General features: G+C 50.0%; 1 protein-coding gene across 3 annotated transcripts in view; it reads right to left on the bottom strand.

The window, feature by feature from the left end:
• Positions 1-1311: 1311 nt before the first annotated feature.
• The window catches only part of PHF19 (PHD finger protein 19), a 30848-nt gene continuing 10320 nt past the window's right edge, over positions 1312-21839 (bottom strand). For all 3 annotated transcript variants that reach the window (XM_073314206.1, XM_073314205.2, XM_073314202.1), the window contains 10 exons: positions 19992-20140; positions 18224-18319; positions 16904-16972; positions 12580-12700; positions 10846-10913; positions 10470-10640; positions 9690-9777; positions 8697-8782; positions 7980-8075; positions 1312-6192 (listed from right to left, as the gene is read on the bottom strand). In XM_073314206.1, coding sequence (XP_073170307.1) covers positions 5841-6192; positions 7980-8075; positions 8697-8782; positions 9690-9777; positions 10470-10640; positions 10846-10913; positions 12580-12700; positions 16904-16972; positions 18224-18319; positions 19992-20140 — 1296 coding nt within the window. In that variant the 3' untranslated portion in view covers positions 1312-5840. The remainder of the gene's footprint in view (positions 6193-7979; positions 8076-8696; positions 8783-9689; positions 9778-10469; positions 10641-10845; positions 10914-12579; positions 12701-16903; positions 16973-18223; positions 18320-19991; positions 20141-21839) is intronic.

Here is a 21839-nt window from a genome sequence, read left to right on the forward strand (position 1 = left end):
AATGCAAGCAGACACCCAAGAGTGCTTTAGGAGTGAAGGCAGGGAGGAAAAGCATACTGTAGGTGAATAGCCAAAGCCATGCATGGCTTTGACAATATTGCCAACCCCAAGTATTCAAAAAATAAATCACAGATCAGACCCCCAAAATCATGATATTTAAAGAAAAATAATAACCATGGGGTTCTTTGCTTTGCTTTCCTGGTACCTGAGTCTTCAGGCTGCATTCAGGACAAGTTTCCCTGCTTTTTCCCTCCCCATACACAGAAGATCTAGAAAGGAAAACAGATTGTCACCACGCCAGGAGACGGAGCTTTAAGTAAAACCCAAATATCAAGTGACTAATGACAAAACCGAGTTGGCAATGCTGTAACCGAGAGTCACATCACGTCCGCTTGATCGGCATGCGGCTGTCCATGCAGCTAACCCTCCACAGCGCGAGATCCACAAGTAAGGATCGAGTGGGTGGCGTATTTCCCCCATACCTGTAGGAGTCCCTGGGAAGTAGTATAGCCGGGGCCTCCAATGGAGCCATGGTGCCATCCCCTAAGAGGCAGAGGACATCCATGGGGTTGGCTCGGGGCCTCCAATGGATCCCTGAGAGCTGCAGGGCTCTGGGGTGGGATCTTGCTTCTTCTACAGGACTGACCCCCCTCCCCAGACAGAAGAATTAGCGGAAAGGTTTCCTCCCTCCACCCCCCACGATCAGCTCCTAAAGGTTTCTGTGAGAGAGGGTATCCGGCCTAAATTAAACCACAGTGACCAGGCAACCAGCTCTGTGAGGGCAGCATTGCTCCACTGGGGAGCGAGCGCCATTGCCGTATGGTGACCCTTCGAGGAGGGGAATGATACTGATGGACTCTTCAAAGGGAGCCTTCTCTGGGACTCTGCTGATCCACACACGGGATGCAAGTCAAGAGAGGGCTCAAAAGGCCCAGAGGCAAGTACCGGATCTCCAACAGGAAGACGTCCAGGGAGGTACCTTCTGGCCTTGTCCCATATTCAGCAGCCCTGCATCTTCTGAGAACTAGGCACTTCAGCCTTCAAATGCTACATGCCCCTGAAGGCAAGTGAGCGGAAGCCTGCTGAAAAGTGCCACTCTGCACCTCAACCCTGCGGTTCCCTTTCACTCTGGTGACCGGCCTTAGAATCCCAGAGACAGACAAGCTGCCGCTCTCCATAAGCCAGACAGCAGAACCCATCGAGTCTTGCTCGGTAGGGCCCAGTTTCTAGGGTTCACGACCACATGATTAATAATGGATACTATAAAGAGCCGGTGATGTTAAAAAAGACTTTTTAATTGTACATCAGACATATTAATTACAACTTGAATATAACAAAAGTTGGTTATTAAAAGCAGCAACTTGACATCATAAATCTTTAGAAGGTGCACAGAATCATTATAAGATCTATTAGAACTAATGCAACACATCCTCTGGAACAAAGCGTTTTTAAAGGCTCCACATTCCCCACTCTGGAATAGATGTGGGGGTGGGGAAGGTTGGTTGGTTTGCAGGGCCTGAAATAAAAAGCATACACCCGCAGCACACTGGGGCACGGACATTCCTGAAGTGTGCATTGGCTTTCTGAGCCTCTTGGTGTCACTGCGCTGCCTATTCCGTGGCTTCCAAAGGGGAGGAAACACAATTGAGAGATGAACAGAAAGGCCTCACCTGGCAAGATCAGGATTCATTCATTGCGCATCAGCTGATCACTCCACCAACACCCAGAGCAGATCAGGGAGCTGAGTCCCCCATACTGCTCTAAGCCAAGCCTGAACCCCTGGACCCCAGCTCTGCAAACTTCTCTCGTCTTGGCAGGTAAGTAACAGAGAAACTGACTTTCTGCTACTGTCTTTTCAAGGGGAGTTGCATGCAATTTCGGCATGCACATGTATTCTGTTTCTGATTTAAGATCTTAAATACTAATTCCCCAACCATGTTATAAGCTCCATACAGGCAGAACCTACAGAAGTTGACAAGTGATGCGGAGCTCATGGCAGAGTCAGGGTCTTGTCTCTTTCACTTCCCCTCTGAAAGGCGATGGGTATTGACCCAACTCTAATGCCTATATTTCAAATACAGAAGGAATAGGGTTATGTCCCCCCTCTCCCACCCCTGATCATTTCTAAGCTGAAAGCCTCAAAATCTCTTGGTTTTCCTGGGGCTCCTGAATATGTGCTGAAAACAAGGAGCAGATTCAATAAAGGTTCTTTTTCATATTGCCTCTTTGCATTCAAAGCACTTATGTATTTCACAGGACATGAAAAAGCTACAGTACTTCGAATCATTAAAAAAAAAGCCTAGCTTTTGGAAACAGCAAAAAAACAAACAAAAGAACCCCACAACTAGCTTTTGTGCTCAAAGGCTGCATTATATAAAATTATATACGGCTTGACGCAAACTCTGTTGAAGTCAGTGGAAAGACTCCTATTGATTCCAGTGGGGTTTGGATCATGTCCCAAGAGACCAAAAAACTTACTGCTATGCATAGAAAGACCCCAGTCCTACAATTGGATCCACACAAGCAGACCCATGGGCACATGCCCACACAGATCTGATGCAGGTTCAGGAGCCAAGTCAGTTTCTTTTCACTCAAAACCTGCATAATTGGGAGAGTCTTATAATGCTTTCTATGCACTTGACTAAGGGCTTGTCTATACTGACAGCACAGCTATGCCACTGTAGCACTTAGAGCTTCTCCCATTGGCGTAGGAACTCCATCTTCCTGAGCAGCATTGGCTGTGTTGACAGGAGCTCTCCCGTCCACACAGCACTGTCGACAGCGGGGGTTAGAGCCGTATAACTGTAGCGCTCCAGGGTGTGGCTTTTCCACCCCCCTGAGCGATGGGGCTATACTGACATAAGACGGTAGTGTAGACCAAGCCTCAGGGGTGAGATGTTACTTTAACAGTAGAGATGTACTACAGATCGACTTTTTAAAGTCACAGTTTCCATTCGCTGGATTCAAATCCAGTCCCAATGACAGACTCCACATTTTACAAACAGGTGGCAGCTTTTCCATCGAGGTGTCGCTAGATCATTTCTGACAGATTAACTGAAAGACTTTTTTTAAAAAAAAACCCTGCTACAATGGATGTTCAGACTAATCTGCGTCTGCTACAGCAGCTGATAACAGGCCAGATTCTGATCCTAGTTACTCTGGGATAATCTTGAAAAACTCCACTGAAGGCAATGTAAATACTTCAAATTTACACTGGTGCATCCAGTGAGAATCCGGCCCAAAAATCTCTAACACTCAAAGGACAGCAAGGAGCTGTATGCACCATTCTGGGTCTCAGCCATATAATCAACTCAGACTACAGAAATACAGAGATCTTAATTTAGATTTGCGGGGGAGGGAAACTACAATTAAAAACAACTACCCCCCAACAACCTGGATTATCCACGGTGTTATTTGAAGAGTGGCGTCAATGGGAGTTTTACTTTATTAAGGATCATATAATTTGGCCTTCGGTTTGTAACTTTAACCTGTTCTGTTAAGGCAATATTGTGCCATTCATTTGGATGCCAGTGAAGAAATGCTGCTTTTATTATGGGATTTCTGCTTAAAAATGGAGCCTAATTTTCCTCTCACCTGTTTTGAACTCTTGATTTACATCCGTGACAGTTAGGGGAGAATCACACGCTGATTGACTGAGGATCTTAAATAAAGTTTTTTCAATAAAATGAGCTTTTCAGTTCATCTTGCAACAGCCAGGTCATAAAATCATTCACACTGTTAAAACCATGTCCTTTAGGGATTAATAAAGGTGAAAGAATTCGCAAACTCTAGTTTGCTTTTTTCGCCTTTATGATGTTTAAATTTTAGCACTTCACTCAGTTTGGACAATGAAAGGAGAGTTGTCAGTTTCACTGTTTATCCACAGTGTGGTTCTAGTCAGGTTGGTCCCAGGGTATTAGAGAGACAAGTGGGGTGAAGTTGTATCTTGTATCAGACCAACTTCAGGTCATCTGAAAAAGACCTCTACGCAGCTCAAAAGCTTGTCTTTCACCAACAGAAGCTGGTTCAATAAAAAGAGATATTCCCTCACCCACCTTGTCCCTTTTGTTTATTGTCAGTTTCACTCTGGGTTCTCCACCACCAGGCTATAAAGTGTGGATAACTTTTCACTGAATGTTTAAAAGAAAAATCTAAAACATTTCTACTGATATTAGAGTTTGTAAAAGTATAGATATATTTTAAAACAACCTAGATTGTGTCTAAGCTACCTGACAATATCACTTTATATTAGACAAGAGTGGCAATTTTTTTATTATTGGGTAGGCAAACTGAATCCCAGAATTCAGCTTAGCAAGTCACTTTCTGAATCCCAATAATGGAAAACATGGCTCGCCCTCCAATAATTTATTACATTCGTTCTTCCGATTCTTAAGTTACTGCATTGCCTCTCCCTTCCTTGCCCTGCAAGGCTACATCCTCTTCTTCCACTATATATGCAAGAGCAACAAAGACAGAGATCATGCAGTGCTAAGTAGAAAGATTTGGTTCAGCTAGTATATGTCAGGTAATACAAACAGCAATATGTATTGTTATGTATCCAAAAGCAGCAGCAACAGAAATTCCCTCCCCCAACACAAAACATCTCTCTTTCATTCACAGAGACACAGCCACTTTTCCTTTGTTTTGCTTTTTGTTTGGCTGGTTTTTTTGGCTTGTCTACTCATTTGGCAGCATTCAACAAAATGATCTTTACAAAAATAAATGCCCATGGTTCCATTTCAGTTAAGATGCCATCAGTGCAAAACAATGCCCTCCTTGGTTTTAAGGCAAGCTCACGTCATTTGTCTGATTCATTCCAAGACTGTGATTGTCAAAAGAATAAGCAAATGGAGCTGCTGCATCCTTTGACATCTTAATATCATGGGACAAGAGCAACTGTAATGTAAATCTATCCGGTGGCTGGAAAGGCTGGAAGTGAATGGCCTAAAAGTGTACGTATGTATATATCCCATTAATGAATGGGTCTATGATGAGGAGGTAAATACTATATAATTGCTTTGGCCAGCATTTTCTATCAGCACAAGAATGTGATATTTGGGCGCTTAGGCATTATAGAACTGGTTACGTAGGTGCTTTCTGCTTTAGTAACAAGACCAATCTGGTCTGTTATTTAAGGCTCGTATGTGATCGTAAGACACTGGTGGACTTAGATGTGGTTCTTCTGCCTAAGAGCATTTTTATTGTTACTAGAGGGGATGATGGTTTGAGCTCTATACAGATTGGTTTTCCTTTCTCCACTCAAACTTCCCTCTTTGCTTTCCTCTCAACACAAGAGCTACTCCATCAGACATCAGCCAGATGCTGGGTGGTTCGGACAGGCCTACCATGCCTCTATGGCGCAGCAGAGTATCACAATGAAAAGCCATATCACTAACTGTTCTCTTCCACAAAGATAGCTCCTTTGGCTTAGCCAAAGGGTCCCTCGGGGAAGCGTAACTAGGCGATGCCAGTTGTATATACAAATGACCGATAAAATAACCATCATTAAAAACAAGAACTCTATCAGTTTTAGCCACCCGATGCCACAGCTCACAGTAAGTTTGGATGTAATTGCCATGTCCAACTGCCTCTGCTATACCCTGTCCTAAGTCCTTCACAGTTCCCTAGACCGGTAAGTGTTCCTTTCAAACCTCGCCTGCACAACTCACTGTAAGCGTCAGGAGAGCTGTCAAAGCTCTCTCCCATCGGTGCACGGCCAGCACGGGAGCCCTGCTCATCCACATCCCTTGCCTCTTTTGGTTTAGGTCATGGGTGGTGTTTGATTGATAGATCTATTTAATTCTAGGAGAGGTTCCCCAGGCTGGTCCAAGCCAGAGGGATCAATATGGGGTGGTGCCTTCCCATTCCACCAGGTATTGGACTTTGCCCTCTGGAGTCACCCTGCGGGCTAGCACCTGGTACTTCTCCCCACACACCAGCCTGCCAGCTGCTCCGAAGTAGTTGGTGATGGAGGACTTGAGGTGGGAGAGGGAGGAGTCGTCCTCGCTGATGCTCTCCAAGGTGTGGCTGTCAATCCCGTCATCCTGGCGTTCTGGGGCACAGGCCGCCTCACTGCTCTCTGAGGCACAGCCATTCAGGGGCCCACTTTGTTCAATGCCTTTTCTCTTCCCCCCCACTGGGGCGTAGGCTTTAGCCGCCAACTTTCGTTTCCTGCTGCCCACGTTCCTTCTGCTGGGGGGGAGAGAGAGAGAAGGGGATGGGGATAAGAGAAATGCTGGCAAAAGGAAACAACAATGCAGCAGCGCTGGCTCTTAGACAAGACATATGCCTGGTGATGTCAAGGGCTCCTGACCCAGCACTGAGCCAGCCAAGTAGGGAGGATGTTTGCTAATGAAAGCGAGTTTTGGTTTTGAGTTTCCCGTCCCAGCTGCCGTGAGACTTTACGTGCACAAAGAAGCGAAGTGCCAGGTTTCGAGCCATTAGCCACCGTCCAGGAGCTAATAATCCAAGGCTCAAATTAGTAGGAAGAGAGGCAGCTCCCCTTGTTAGGATAACTCTGTTGATGAGTGACAGGACAGGAGGGCATGTGGTCTAGTGGTTAGACCTGGGGCTGGCTCTTGGGACTCCTGGGCTCTAGTCTTGCCTCTGCCACTGACTGTTTATTGTATCAGACTCATCTCTGAATTGGGCTCACTACTTCTGTAACTCGGGCACTGGAAGAAGGTTGAAGTTACATTGTCTTAGACTCCCTGAGGTTGGTTAAGGATATGTCTACATGGCACAAAAACCAACACAGCAGGAAGTCTCAGAGCCCAGGTCAAGTGGCTCAGGCTTGCAGGGCTAAAACAGCAGTATGGACGCTCAGACTCTAGCCAGAGTCTGGAAACCCAATGAGAGGGGAGGGTCTCGGAGCCTGGGCTCCAGCCTGTGTCCAAACATCGACACTATTTTTAGATCTATAGTGCAAGACTTGCGAGCCTGTTGACCCAGGCTGAGACTCGCTGCCATGGGTCTCTTTTGCCATGTAGACATATCCTAGTACTCCTCTCTGAACATGGCCATCGGTGCCTAGATGGACCCATTTCTGCAATGACGCTAATGCCAGCTTCCCATGGGGCTTGTGAGCTTTAATCCATTTATTTGTGCAAAGTGCTTTTGCCAAGTACTTCATCAGGAATCTGCACAGCCACAAGAGTCCTTATGCACAGAACAGACTGCAGGGTAGGAGATGTCCCGTGGAGATGGCTAGGCAGAGTGGACGTGTTCAGTAAAGCTGCCAGTTCATTAATAATGAGTCTTTCTATCCCTATGAATGTAAAAACACCCATCAGCTCCAGGTAAGCAAGGGTAGTTCTGCTTACCGAGAAATGCAGGGCCAGTCCTTTCTGCATTAACCACAGCGCTTCCCTCACCCCACCAAGCAGATGGCAGGAAAATAGGCAGTTCTATTTAATGACCTCAAATAGGCACTGAACAAACTGGCCGCCAGCTGTGGGCATCAGCTATACAGTAGGTGGAGTCTCTAAGGCAAGCACACAGGAATCCTTATTGCCAGGTGCTCGAGGACCACCTGGGACCAGCTCCTTTGCAGCGTACCCTTGTGAAGAGATTTTAAAAAACAGAAGCTGGGTTTTTCTGCAGCCAGGCACGTATGTTTGGGGACGGTCTCCAGTTAATCAGTGTCTGGTTTGCTTAGTGTCAGGGCAGAGACAGAGAAAGATGAGCAATACTTGGAAATACTGTGAGTGCAGAGTAGTTGGGAGACAGCTTGCCCAGTACTGAGAGAGACGGCAGGGAAGAGAGGAGTCCAGGATAACTTCCAATGACCCATCATCATCATCAAGAGCTAACTCTACCTAAGCCAGAGGTTGGAAGGCCAGGGTGAATGAAGAGTTAATGAGGATCACGTCAGGGGTTGGAAAAAACAAAGGGAATTAAAAGAAAACTGTCAAGCGTAGTCAAGATCAATGCAAAATCAAAGGGCAAGAACCTAGTCTCAGCCATTCCCCTCCCCTTACCTCGATTCATAAGACAGGCTCGTTGTCGCAGAGCCAGATGTACTGGCAGCATCTGTGGAATCCAGGTCAGAAAGAAAAGTCTGCCCTGAGCTGGCACTGAAAGGGAGAGAGACCGAAGTCAATCCTGGCCAGACCTCAGCCACTGTGTGAGCCCAGCATTTCCGGCTGCGTCGGTAGCAGACACCCTGCTGTGTACGTACAGGACCCGGCTCCAAACAGAACACCAGCTAAAACATGCAGCCCGTTCGGAGACATTCAGGAGAGCAGCAGTGTGCGTCCCTATCAGGACAGCCTGGGGGGCCTGCACTGTGTTAGTTAAAAACCCAGAAGTCAGACAGGAACATAGTAACCAGTGCAGACCCCTAGGACTTCCAGACCTGCCAGACAGGGCTTTCACCAGCAGCCAGCAAGGGCTTCCCATCCCCCTGCTTCCATTTCCCAACAGGGCTCAAGTAGATTAGCTGGTGCTCACTGAGAATCTTGATTCCTCATATAAATCCGGTACTGCCGATTTGTCTGATTAAGCCCCTCAAACATCTTTCACCTTCAGGCATCTCTCCTCTCCCCAGCACACGAGGGAGTGAAGAGGGCAACCCCTGAACCACAGTGATGGCTACCCCCGGCATGGCAAAGAGTGGAGACGCATGCACAGGGACCCGGCATGGTTTCTTCTTACCATCAGGCATCACTGCCCTGCGGGACAGATATGCCGTTTACCTTTTTAAGCTTTGAATTTCATCCAGTGTAAAGTCAAATATGCTGGCCAGGTGGTGGTTTGTGCTCCAAGCCGAGGCGAAGTCACTCTGCATTGCAAAAAGGAGTACATTTATTAGCTGACAGCAGGCCACGACTCGGCGTGAGCAACCACCGCCAGCGTTTCCTACCCCCGTTGGCCTCCAGCTTCCATCTACTGCATGCTCTGAGATGACCTGTGCTTTGGACAGTCCCTTACCCCTCTGCAGAGCGGGCATGCAGGAGGCTGCTGGTCGGAGCTGGGCGCAGTTGGAGGGTTGTGAGTTGGAGGGTTGAGGGTTCTTTTTTTAAAGACACCTTTTCCATTAAAAATAATAAAATGTCCCATGCCAGCTGAGGTTCCATTTTCCCTGGTTCTTGTCTGTAACTGAGAAGCTGTGAGGGCGTTTGGAAGGATGGGGGACAATTATACTTGACGCATCTGAGGATGTCAAAGTCTTTTACAATGGTTTAATCAATTTTTACACCTCATGCTGGGAAACTAAGAGGCGGAGACCAAGTCTCACAGCACGTCAGTGGCAAACCCTGTAACAGAACCTGAGACACCCAACTTTCATCCCAGTGCTCTAGCCACCAGAAGACACTTCCTCCTTCCCATCAGTCTTCTTTCTCCCCCGAGGGCACAGATTAAACAGATGGATTTGGAACTCCCTGCTCTGAGCCTCTTGTTACTGGCATCAGAAGGCTGGTTTGTGGCCAGAAGGGCAAACTTTCAATTAGCACTCTGATCCTGCCTTTATTAGTCATCTCTGCCTGGGGAGTGCGCGGGCCATGCCGGATGGAAAAACGGCAAATTGGAGAAAGCACTCAAGCCTCCTAAATGCCTGTTAGTAGCAGCAGCACAAGGATGGTGCCCAGTTCCATGTTTGAAAAACAGGAAGCAAAACACTTCAGTAATTCAACCCTGAAAAACAACATCATGGATAGTAACAAAAGAAAGAGTAGCGAGAAACTAACACTGGGAATAGCATCCTCCAACAAAAATTTTGATCTTTTTCTTCTAGCAACTCGCCTTTTCTGCTGTTGAAATTCATGAGGCAGCAAACTGTGAAAGCAAAGAACAAACACAAACAAAGAACAATGAGAGTCAGACTTGCTGGGAGACTGTAAATCACATAACAGGCCTGAGGGGGGTGTATAGAAAATGTCTACTTTGGTTCCAAGCAGCCAGGGAGAAACCTAGGGTGGGGAGTGTGGTCTTTTGAAAACTGTAAAATTTACGAGCTGTCATTTGAAATCCTATTCCTGCTTGCAGCCTAGGGGGCTCTAGAGAGAAGTGTGAGACCAAGGCCTAGTAGTCAGTTTGCAGAGAGCCAGTTGCAATAAGGTGGTGAGAGTTTTGGCCTCTCTGTTTTATGGAGCAGCCTGGTTTGTTTCTCTCTGTTTTGGGGTTCTTGTGTGTTCTGAATTCTAAGGAATAAAATAATGTTTTACTGCAACCGTACAGCAAGAGTGTCTATGTTTTTAATCTAATTTCTCTGTTTGTAGGCTGTGAAACAGACAATTATCAAGAGAGCCCAGGAAAGCTGCTTTACTGTAGTGGCTGGCACAGAACTGGGGAATGCTGCATAACCCAGGGGACCCCACGACTTATCATTTCTGTGTCAGAGTTTAAGACAGAAGCAGACATTCTATGGAGGGAAAGCTCAAATGGTTTATGGAGAAGCCAGTTTTCTTAAGAGGACAGATGCAGAGGAGGAGCAACGGATAGTATGAAGTGAAAGCGTGGACACAGACCCGTTTTTATGGGCGTATTTGCTTTTTCCTCTCTTCTTCAGCTCAGAAGCTCCATTCTCACCCAAACCTGGTACCTTCTCTGGCAGGAGCTTGCTTGGGGGGTTTGGCGGGACACGAATTCGCAGGCGAAAGATGCATTTCTTCTTCTTGATTTCCTTACCGCACAGAAACCTAGAGGGCACAAGATACAAATCCCCTCGTGAGCTATTGATTTTTAAGCGCTGAATGGGAGTCTTCATGGCCAACTCTTCCCCTCTCCCACCCATCCTACCTCAACACCTAAACTCTGCAAACCCAGTCATTTCAGCCCCTCCAACTTCCCCACACCTGCTGAAGCTGAAATGTTGCATCAAACAGTCCCCTCGCCCAGGCTCACCTGCTTTTGTAGCTGTTGAGTGCATTGAGCAGGTGTGGAGCGCGTTCTGAGGCCGGAGTGCTGGTCAGCTGGGATAAAGCATTGGCCAAAAGGTCATTTCAGTAACTTGAACAGATGATCAGCAAAGCCCAGAGCACACGCTGGCTAGAGAGCTCGTTAGAGTCACCATGGTTATTCAGAACTACAGTTTTCTGCTCTGGTCTAAGCAGGTTTGATCATAAAGTTCAGAAATGCACAGTCAAGAAAACCCCACAGACCTCCAGGATGCAAACATTCAGGCAGTGTTTATTGTCTGGACATCAGCGTGCTGGGTTTTCCCCACTTGTGTTCCTAAGACAGTTAAAATCCCTCCTCTTGCTTTGCTCTATATTATTTTATTTTTTTAAACAAATGATGGTTGCATTTACTTCCTGCACTTCACTAGACCTGGACAGTGAAACTAGCCGTGTCCATTTCCCTCTAGCTCTCGCACACCGCCACGAGGCTGACCTGGGTAGGTTAGGACCAGGGTTCTTAACCTTTTTCTTTCTGAGGTCCCCCCAGACATGCGATAAAATCTCCACCCCCCCCCCCCGTGCCACAGCAACTGGTTTTCTGCATATAAAAGCTAGGACCAGTATTAAGGGGTAGCAAGCAGAGCAGTTGCCCACGGCCCCATGCCACAGGGGGCACTGTGAAGCTAAGTTGCTCAGAGCCCCAGACTTCAGCCCCATGCAGTGGGACTTCAGCTTTCTGCCCTGAGCCCCAGCAAGTCTAATGCTGGCCCTGCTTGGCAGCCCCCTTGAAACCTGCTCACAGCCCGCCCAGGGAGCCCCAGACCCCTGGTTGAGAACCACTGGGTTCGGACACATGGCAGTATTGCAATGGTTAAGCAGCCCTTTCCCAGGCTCTTTGGAAAGCTACCAGCTATCCTGCCCAACAAGTCAGCTACCAGGGGGACTACAGCAGGTCTACAATCAACACCTTCCACCCGTAAAACCCAGCTCCTCTGCCAGCCAGAGAATTGCTGGATGGAATCCATGCCAGGGAGCTGGCAGAGTGAGGCGGGTACAGTGTGTGCTCCGTGGGCAGGCAGAACGAGAGGTCAATCTTGCAAGCTCTGGTAATGCCCCAGCCAGGTGCCCTCTGTCTCCCCCATTGCCCTGCACACAGTCATTGACTAAACGATTATAACAAACCCCGCAGCACCCGGGCACCTGGTACAAACACCTGCTGACGATTTACTTCGAAGCAGGCAACAAACCAAGTCCATCCAGAGCCACAAAATCCACCCCGCTGTGGCAAACCACCCTGGACCCCCAAGGAAGAGTCAGGCAAAGGCGGTTTTATACTTCCTACACTGTACCACTCAAGGAAGCACACAGAAAGGTGACCGCCCCCTGCTCCTTTGCAAACGAGCACCATTCAAATGCATCCTGTGATTTATGGCTTCTTCCCACTAATAGAGACACACAGAGTGCAAAGAGACACAGCTTATCACCACGGGATTTCACTATTAAACACACCTGAATTCACCTTTCTCTCTGAGTGACACTCATGAGCTTCCCCTTTTGCTGTCTGAGCAGACAGGAACAGAGGCTCCCAAAGAAACCCTGGTCTTATTTTCTTTGGAGTCAGCCAGGCCGCATTCCTGGCTTTAAGGGGTGGATGGTCCATGCGTCACTTCCCCTGCAGCCGCCTAGCCTTCCCTCCAAGCTGCCTTCCCAGAGCCAATCCCAAGCCCCATGTATTTACCTTTCCGAGCTGTAAAGGATCCCAGTGGTGATTTACAAAGGCTAGGATTTCCTCAAAGTCGAAGTACTTCTTTTTGCTCTGCACGCCCAGATTATAGAGGGCCAGGTGGACAACATCGACCCTGTGGGAGCAAAGGAACAAGAGCAGCTAAGAGCAGGCCCCACTTAGGCCAGGAGCTGCTTTCATATGGACTTGCATTTACTTCAGGTTTGCAACCCTGAGCTTCCTGCTCTGGCTTTGCCATCACCATGGCAGCTGCCTTCTCCCTACTCCTGCCATTCTCCTCTGCTCCTACTCCAAGTAACCCGTGGGATGCTCAGGGGGTCTGATGAATGGATTTCTACGTGGCTGACAGTAGAGCAGGGAGAGAAAGTTGCCTGTCCCTTCCCTGGAATTGCCATTCTGCAGACAGTAGCAGATACGTCCTCTCAGTGATCTGTTCACTAGACATGAATGGAAACCCAGAGTGCAGCCTGCACTATGGAGAAGGCCTGAGACCAGATTGTGTTAATCCGCAGCATGGGATGCTGTCTAGGACGTGGACAGAGCGTCCCATTGTAGCTGCTGTGCAGGTCTGGAGAGTCATAGCAGGTTCCATTGTATTTTCACATGCACAAAAGTGGATTAGACAAATAGCTAAAGGGCTGGTTTAAATCTGTCAAAGGGGAGCCAGGAAAAGGAGGATTAAGTGGCTGTTAGGTCGACCTGTTTGGCAAAATCCTGCAAGGGGCTCTGCATGCGGGGAGATTTACCACATGCTGGAATACCTGAGCCCCACTGAGTTGGCTAACCTGCAGAGTGCCAGGATTCATTCCTAGTTTCCTGGCTTTTTGTCAGTTTCAGCCACATGCTCAGTGCTGCAGTTCAGGTAGTGGGGAGGGGGACTCCTGGATGATCTAAATGTTAGCTGAAAAACAAAGTGCAGGAGGCTGACGGCTGGCCGCAGAGGCTCCTAGTCACATGAAAATAGGTGCTGGCTGCGTTTACATCCTGCCTCCCTGGAAACACATCCCCAGTTATATATGGCAGGGGCAGGCAGCCTATGGCCCGTGTGCCGAAGGCAGCTCACGAGCTGATTTTCAGTGGCACTCACGCTGCCTGGGTCCTGGCCACCGGTCCCAGGGGCTCTGCTGCTGGCCTGGGATACCGGCCACTGGCTCCCTGCCAGCCGGGGTTCCATCCGCCGGCCCCGCTCAGCCCGCTGCCGGCCTGGGGTCCTGACCACCGGCCCGGGGCTCTGCTGCTGGCCTGGGATACCGGCCACTGGCCCGCTGCCAGCCGGGGTTCCATCCGCCGGCCCCGCTCAGCCCGCCGCCGGCCTGGGGTCCTGACCACCGGCCCGGGGCTCTGCAGCGCCCCCCCCAGCTATGGCCCACGGCCCCAGCCTGGGGCAGTGAGGGGTGCAGACGGGGCAAGAGGGGGCACAGCTCAGCACCCCCACCTTAAAAATTATTTCAGCGCCACTGTACTGGGATAGTTTTACATCCTGATTTGCTGCTTACATCACTATCATGCCACATGGAACAGCGCGCTGCGTTTGACGTTGAGATTAGAATGTACATGCAAGAACTGGAATCAGTATTTTCTGACAGATTTCAAGATTTCCAGCGATTTGGCCCAATGCTTTCTTTTCTAATTAAACCTGAAAAGTTCAACGAAAGCAACTTGGATTTGTCTGTATTTCAGTGGATGGGTGTTGAAGATTTCGAAATGCAGCTCATTCAGTTAAAAAGCTCAGAATTGTGGGCATCGAAGTTTGGAGATCTGCGAAGTGCACTTGAAGCGACCGAGAGCGATCATGGGGCCTCTATTCTGACCTGCTATGTCCATGCCAGTGAAATTTAACTGTTTGAAGAAAATTGCATTTGCAATGCTTTCAGCATTTGGATCCACATACCTGTGTGAACAGGTATTTTCCCACATGAAATCTGTCCTCTGTCCCTCTCAGAGTCGGTTAACAACTGATCACTCAGAAGCCTGTGTGCAGCTTAAAGTATCCAAATACATGCCACACATTGGAAAACTCAGTAAGGAAAAGCAAGGGCAAGGATCACACTAAACTGATAAGATCTGCATTTTAATTTAATTTTAAATGAAGCTTCTTAAACATTTTAAAAACCTTATTTACTTTACATACAACAATAGTTTAGTTATATATTATAGACTTATAGAAAGAGACCTTCTATAAACGTTAAAATGTATGACTGGCACGTGAAACCTTAAATTAGAGTGAATAAATGAAGACTCGGCCCACCGCTTCTAAAAGGTTGCCGACCCCTGATATATGGTATCCCTCTATTCCTGTTCTAAACCAGCTGCACAGTAGGGGCATACCCCGTTAAACAGCTACTGTATTTCATCCCAGAGGAAGCTGCATTTCAGTGGCTGGTTAAACAATGTCTGCATATCCTCGACTTCACCATGGCAGGTTGTGGGAATTCATTAATATAAACATGTAAAGCATTTTGAGAACCGCAGATAAGAAGCACTAGAGAAGGGGAAAGTTATTTATCCTCTGACCTATGAGGTCTCTGCTATATAAACTTGCACTTAATCCCTTAACTAAAGGGAGAGACATGTGGCCAGATCACCTGGGTGACTTATCTGCTGGCAAATATGTGTTTTGGCTCACAGACAATAGGGCAAGCATGCAGCCTGGGTCCAGCCTCCATAGGAATCCGTGCCACACAACTTGACTCCCGGAGCAGGGTGTGCTCAGGAGAAGCCCTGGGTTAGCTTGTAGGTCAGAAAAGAGGCTCACAACGGAACTAGCCAGGGCCAGTTCAGGTGATGCCTCCAAAGCTGCAAAGATCCTGGCAACCTCCCTGCACCAGGGAGAGGGTGAAATGCCAGTGTGAGGCTCCTGCTTCAGTACTATGCAGGATGATAGACAAGCCGATTCCCTTTGACCAAGAACTCCACAGTTATGGAGCCCAGTGGAAGGTCAGGAGCCTCCCCATTTAGGGCACAAATCAAATCATCCGCTTTCTGTTTAGTAGGAAACTTCCATCCACTAGTCCCTAACTGACTCCACAAACATACACCAGTTTTAGATGCAAGGCCTAGTCCCCTATGGAACTGAACCATGCTCCAGCTTGCATGGCATAGGTTGATCACTGAAGATCACACACTGAGTCCCAGATTATCTTGGGCTAGCCCAGAGTGACCTGCACCAGCAGGATTATAGCATGGGTAGCAGTTCTGCAGGTTGGGATTAAGGGGCATCAAAGCAGCTGTGTGTGCAGCCCTGGACTGGGAGAGCAGGTCAGGACAGAAGGGGCAGAAACATTTTAATGCTCCCTAAACTATAAAATAAATCATGGGCGTACCAATAAAATGCAAATGCCCCCTCCACACAGATCCCCAAAGCTTGCGGGGAAAGTGGCCCACACCCAGGGATGCTCACTAGGTTGGAACTCAGGACATGGTGAGCCGGACGTTCGGCGGAGCTGAGTCCGCTCATACTGGGGGGGATTGCAGCTGCTCAGCTCCTTTAAGAGCCAGGCCCGTTGATTTTTAAAAACAAGTGTGAGATCAGTCTCCTGGGCCAAGTAACTGCATGAAGATGCAGCTTCAGCTCAACGTGCAGCTTAGGCGGGCATGGGGATGCCATTAACAGGGGACCCCTGGGGACGTCCACATTCTCATCCTCCTCCAGCATAACCCAGGCCCTGCTGCATGCAGGGCAGAATGGGGAGAGCCAGGAGGCCCAGGAAGGATAAATTATGCCTGATTATCAAACAGCTGGTCAGAGAGCCAGATGGGCTGAGCGGAGTTCTGTTCCCACCCCCGAACTGCACAGAAAGTTCCCAGAGGAAAGTGACAGCTGAAGACACTTCACTCCGCACTCGAAGGGGCACCAAGGGGAAAGGAAGCCATTAGACACTGGCTTCTCTCTGGCCTTCTCCCTGTGCTGATCAGTGGTTCTCAGCTTTGTTGCTGTGTATTCCATTCCACAAATTAAGGCTCCTCTCAGAGAGACCGGCCCCCTGCCCCTCTCAATGCTGATCCCACCCTTCCTGCAGCAGCCGTAAATAGAGCTCCGGTATAGGAGAAAATATCAAGGCAATGACCTCCCTCTGGTGCAGCACATGCATCTGCTTGGCTATGTCTCTTCCAAGGGACAGTTACAACCCTGGGCCACGTGGAGGCACTTCAGAGACTCTGCAGTTCCGGGGACAACTCTGAAAGTCCCTGACCGAGCGAGAGAGAAATTCAGGTGGAGGCTGGCAGCCAAGGAGTCAGGGCTTCGTCCCATCAGTTGGGAGCCCCAGGTTCCAGCCCTGATCTCTTGAGCCCAAAGAGACTACTCGCCAACTCTTACCATCTCAAGGGCAGGCGCTTGATGTATTCTGGCCCCTGGTTACACACCGCACAGAAAAAAACATAAAACCTGAAAAAGAGAGAGCGAGAAACACAGGGTAAGGTGGGGGGCAGCTCAGAAGGGGGGTGGATTTGGGATCATCTCTCCAACAGGACAGCCTGAGGCTCTGGCTTGTAGAGTACCAGCCACCAGCCCACCCTCCCCGAAGGGCAGCGGGTCTCAGCATTGCAGCAGGATCCTCTGTGCCCATGTGGGGCAATGACTGCGGTAGAATCCATCCCCCTGCATGTGCCAGGCTGTGTTGTCCTCTGGCCCGGACTGGGGCCAAAGTCACTCCGCTCCCCCGGGCAATGCTTGCAGGCTTCACTCCCTCCTCCAGCCCCTTTCAGAGTCCTGCCCCTGCCCCCTTCCTCAGCTGCAGAGAAGGTCACTGCAGAGTCCAGCAATTCAGCCCTTTGGGTCAGCCAGAGGGCATCGTAGAGAGGAACTGAAGCTCCCCTCTGCCTGCCCCAGCGTGGCCCAGGCCATCTGAGCACTGCCAGTTGCTTCAGATCATCGGAGAAAAGCCATTCTCTCTGCTGTGCCTGGCAGTCTCCTGGCTGGCAGGCTGCTGGCCAGAACACGCCGTGACTGCACCAGGTTGGGGGGTCAGAAATGAGTGAGGAGCCATCTCCTAGCCACAGATCCACCCTGCACACAAAGGGACAAGGACCCCCCTTCCCCACACACAGCCAGAGAATGCACAACCTGGAACCTGTCCAGGCGCACAGTTAGTCCGCAGCAAGTCGGGGTGCAGATCTGCTCTGCATTAGCCGGCCATGCACCGAGTGTCCACGCAGGCCCCGCTGCTGCACACAAACAGCTCCCCAGGGTGCTTCCATATCCCACTCGGGAACTGATAGTGCGCAGCAGCAGGGTCCCCATGGACATTTAGTGCTCGCAGGCTAGTGCAGGGCAGACTTGCACCCTAGCTTGCCATGCTCTGAGTGTCCATGTACACAAGACAGAGGGAGACACTCGCTCAGTCAGTGAACTCAAAGTGGCAGCTCTCTCCGGACCGCTGCTTGCTGTAATCCACCAGCTTTTGGCCAAGCAATCAGCCAGGATTTCAGCCGAGCAGCAATTCCCAGGACACCTGAAGGAAGCCCGATTGCCTGGGATGAAGGGACACAACCCCACTGATTCCAGCTGCTCCCAAAGCATCAGTGAGCGTGTTAACAGTCAGCCGGGGGAGGAAATAGACTGACCAATGCACAACTCTGGCTCGACCCTCAGGGATGCATGGAACAAAACAACAGGGTGAGCTGGGGAAGGACGTACCTGTCTCCAAACATCATGGGGTCGCTAAGGCACTGCGTGCAGGCCTCGTGGAACCACTGCCTGCAACTGTAACACTGCAGCATCTTCAGGTACCATCTGGGAAGAGAGACCAGATTTCAACACTCTCAGAGGTGGTGTGAGGTGCATTAGGACTAGATCACCTTTGCCATACATGGTGCCCTACAGGCAAATGGAGGCAATTCTCGATTGCGCAGCATGTTGGGCAGGCATTGACACCAGGGCAAAGTAAGTGTGCAAAATGGGTGTGCAACGCTCCCCAAATGGGAATGGCAGAATTTCATACCCCCTCAACACTGGTGGAAATGACGGCGCAAGGCGCAGGACAGTGGAGAATCAGGCCTGATGGGTCTGGGTTTGTAATGTTGCAGGGGAAGGGCTATATTTAAAAAAATCCACCACTGACATTTACATTAAAAAGGGGGAGCAGGGGGGTCCAGACAGAGTTTTCGAAGGAGGCAAAGAAGTCAACCAGCCCCACTGAACTGCAATGGGAGTTGGGCACTTAACCAGGGGCCCCTTGGAAGACCCCAGATGCTACCCAGATCTGGATTTCCGGACAATATTTTTTATCAAAGATAAAGTTTAGTAACTAAAGCTACTTGGTCGCAGCCTTTCACCCTGGATTAGGTATTTTGATCACACTGATAACCTCACACCTCAGCAGCTCGCTGGGACAGCTGGCTTTCTTAGCAGCCTCTCCCAATTAAGCATACAGGAAGCCTCACTGCAAATGCACCCTGCAGCAGCTCTCTAGATGGTTATTTTGGTCCTCTGTGCCTTTCCCCAACTGGGTTATTTTCAGATGGGGGATTCCCACCTGCAGCTTGTTGTTACAGCAAGGGGAAGCAGCTCTTGCATCCCAGAGCCACTGCATCAGCGCTGAGTAAACTGCAACCCATCGCCTTCCTCCTGGAGACGGGGCAACATGCTCAGCAGCCACATTCGGGGGAATGGGAAACGCTGCAAACTCAGAACCTGACACGTGCTTATGGGGTGAGAACTGCACCCTCAAAAAAGCCTTCCCCGGGAACTGACCTTCAATCTCACACTTGCCCTAGGGAGGAAGGATGGCCTGGTGGTTAAGGTACTGGACCGGGACACTAGTCCCAGACTTTGTAACAGTCTTCCTCTGCATTCGTGGACAAGCCCTCAGCTCTGTGCCCTAGTGCCCCATCTATACGGTGGGGATAATGACACGTCCTTTGCCCATCTTGTCTATTTAGATTGGAAGCTTCGGTGTGCCAGGCTCTGTCTCTCCCTGTTTTTGTACCATGCCTGGCACAACAGGGCCCTGATCTCAGCTGCTACCATGATACAAAGATCAAAAACAGCCCAGGGAGTCAGTTCATGCTAGCTAGCTCCATTTCTCTCCCTCCCCGAGCCAAGGTGATGTTAGACTAACACTGAACAGCCCAGCTAGTATGGGCTAAAGTGCAGTTTGAATCTAAACAGTGACTGCAATTGAAGCAGCCCTGTCTTGCTTCCTGGTCGTATTCTGTCCCACCCACTCTGTCTCGCTCTCCCTGGCCCTGCTCAGCGAACAGTTATGGGAGAGGGAGCTGGGTTCTAGTCTGGCTCATGCATCAGCTACAGAGTCGGTAAGTAAGGCTAGCATAGGTCCCTGCCGCTGTGCAGGACCGGCGGTCTCGGTTATACTGGAGGAGGGGGCATGTCACACACATTAGAAGTCTGATCTTTGATAGCCACATTCAAATCCAAGAGCAGTGTAATAAGTTTGGGGCCTTACTCGCCAGGCCCCCCGCAGTAACAGTAACACTGCTGCTGATTGGTCCTGTGCAGAGAATCCCATTCCAGCTGCTCCGGGTTGTAGGACAGCACCATCTTGATGGCTTGCAGCGTCTTGGCGATGGCTCCCTTCTTCAGGGCGCCACCTTTCTGCAGGACCAAGCAGAACACTGGGTCAGCACAGCCGTGCACGAGGAAGCTTGTGACTAGGGGAGCGAGCCTGGCCCCATGGAAGTCAATGGGCATTTTGCCATCAGCTGCAAGGATGCAGGCTCAGGTCCCAAATTTGGAGGGTGCACGAAAGTAGCTAATGGTCAGATCAGGGGGCAAAGAGTCAGTGCGCTCTGCCAATTGACTAGCCCAAGGCTACCCAGCAGTTACTTCCCTGCTCTGTGCCTCAGTTTCCCCACCTGCAAAATGGGGGTCATACCCAGTGGGAAGCATAGAAACAAATCCATGAGGGTAAAGCCCAAAGAGCCCCTTCTAACAAAGATGCTGAAGGAGTGCTGGGCTGCACGACCACAACTCCTACCAGACACTCATGCTGCTACTCCCATAATGTCAGTTCAGCCTTAGCTGAAAACATGTCCTCTTTCCCTGCTCTTGCATTCCTGAATTCCCCAATGTTCTGCTTCCAGTATTCGCAATCCCTTAGTGTTACATCAGCCTGGGGTTCACGTCTGGGTTCCCGATCAAGAGATTCCTTAAAAAGGGCCCAATCTGCACAGGGCAAAGGGTCAGAACTCTCTGAAAAGCAGGCCCCTTTAAAGGGCAGCAGCTGGGTCGGGCCCCAGATCACTAGTCACTTTTGAATCCTGGTGAAAGCTACTGTGTAAAATCAATCAATCATGGAATACAGCCTACTGGGGCAAAGAGAAGCAAGTGCCAGGGAAAGCCTGGGATTTGAATTTCTCTTTAAACTGATATAGGCCTGGCGGTGCTCCCCCCAGAAGCCGGAGGGCGCAGGGCTGAGCTCTGTGGCTTAAGCCCATCTCTGCTCCATAACCCTGACATGGGCGCTAGTAGCAATCAGGACGACTCAAGACGGCTTTCTGGCCACTGACGCCCGCTGGCAGGAGCTGGGGGCTGGAGCGAAAGGGAACACAGCTGTTGTACAGGAGCACGCCATGGAGGCAGGGAACACGGGTCCCTTTCCCCTGTTGAAATGGGCAGGTCCCAGGAGTAACAGTCACTTTTTAATGTTTTCCAGGATTTTCCCCAGTTATTTCAGCTGAGACCTCGACTGAGCCGTGACTTCCCCTCTGCACCACGGCTGCCTTCTGCCAGCTTGGCTGGTGCAGAGGGGCTGCCCTGCCCCCGACTGGTAAACTCCCTCTGTGCAGCAGGGCCCCCCTGCCAGGCACAGAGACAGCTAGGCCAGCGCTGCAGGAGCTCTCCCTGCCCCCATGTGGGAGGCACAGCCAAGGTGAAGCCTTACGATTCCGTGCCCTGCCACGACCCATGGGGCACAAGTTAGAGTGGGCTTCCAGACACAGCAGGGGGTGCTGAACCGGCAGCCCCCGAGCAGGGGCGATGCAAGCTGGCTCCCTTCTGTCCCAGCACAGAGCGGGTGATCCTGCCCCCTTGCCATCAGCTACAAAGGATTTCACCCCTCCATAGGAATGCAGGGCTCTTCTGCCCAGTCCCCCTAAGCTAACCCCTGTATGAAGAGCCGGGGTAAGTACCGCGCAGTCAGCCACCCACTGCAGAGCGTTTGCCCAGCAAAAACCACCTGGCAGGGCAGGTTCTTGTTGCGGTTGGCAGCCCCCAGAAGGGAAGGAGCTAACTTGTAATCGCCACCCCCGCAGAACCAAAAACGGACCGGAGAGCTAGCGAGCAGGACGGCGAG

Source organism: Lepidochelys kempii, chromosome 16 (assembly GCF_965140285.1).
Source record: "Lepidochelys kempii isolate rLepKem1 chromosome 16, rLepKem1.hap1, whole genome shotgun sequence".
Taxonomy (NCBI): Eukaryota; Metazoa; Chordata; order Testudines; family Cheloniidae; genus Lepidochelys; species Lepidochelys kempii.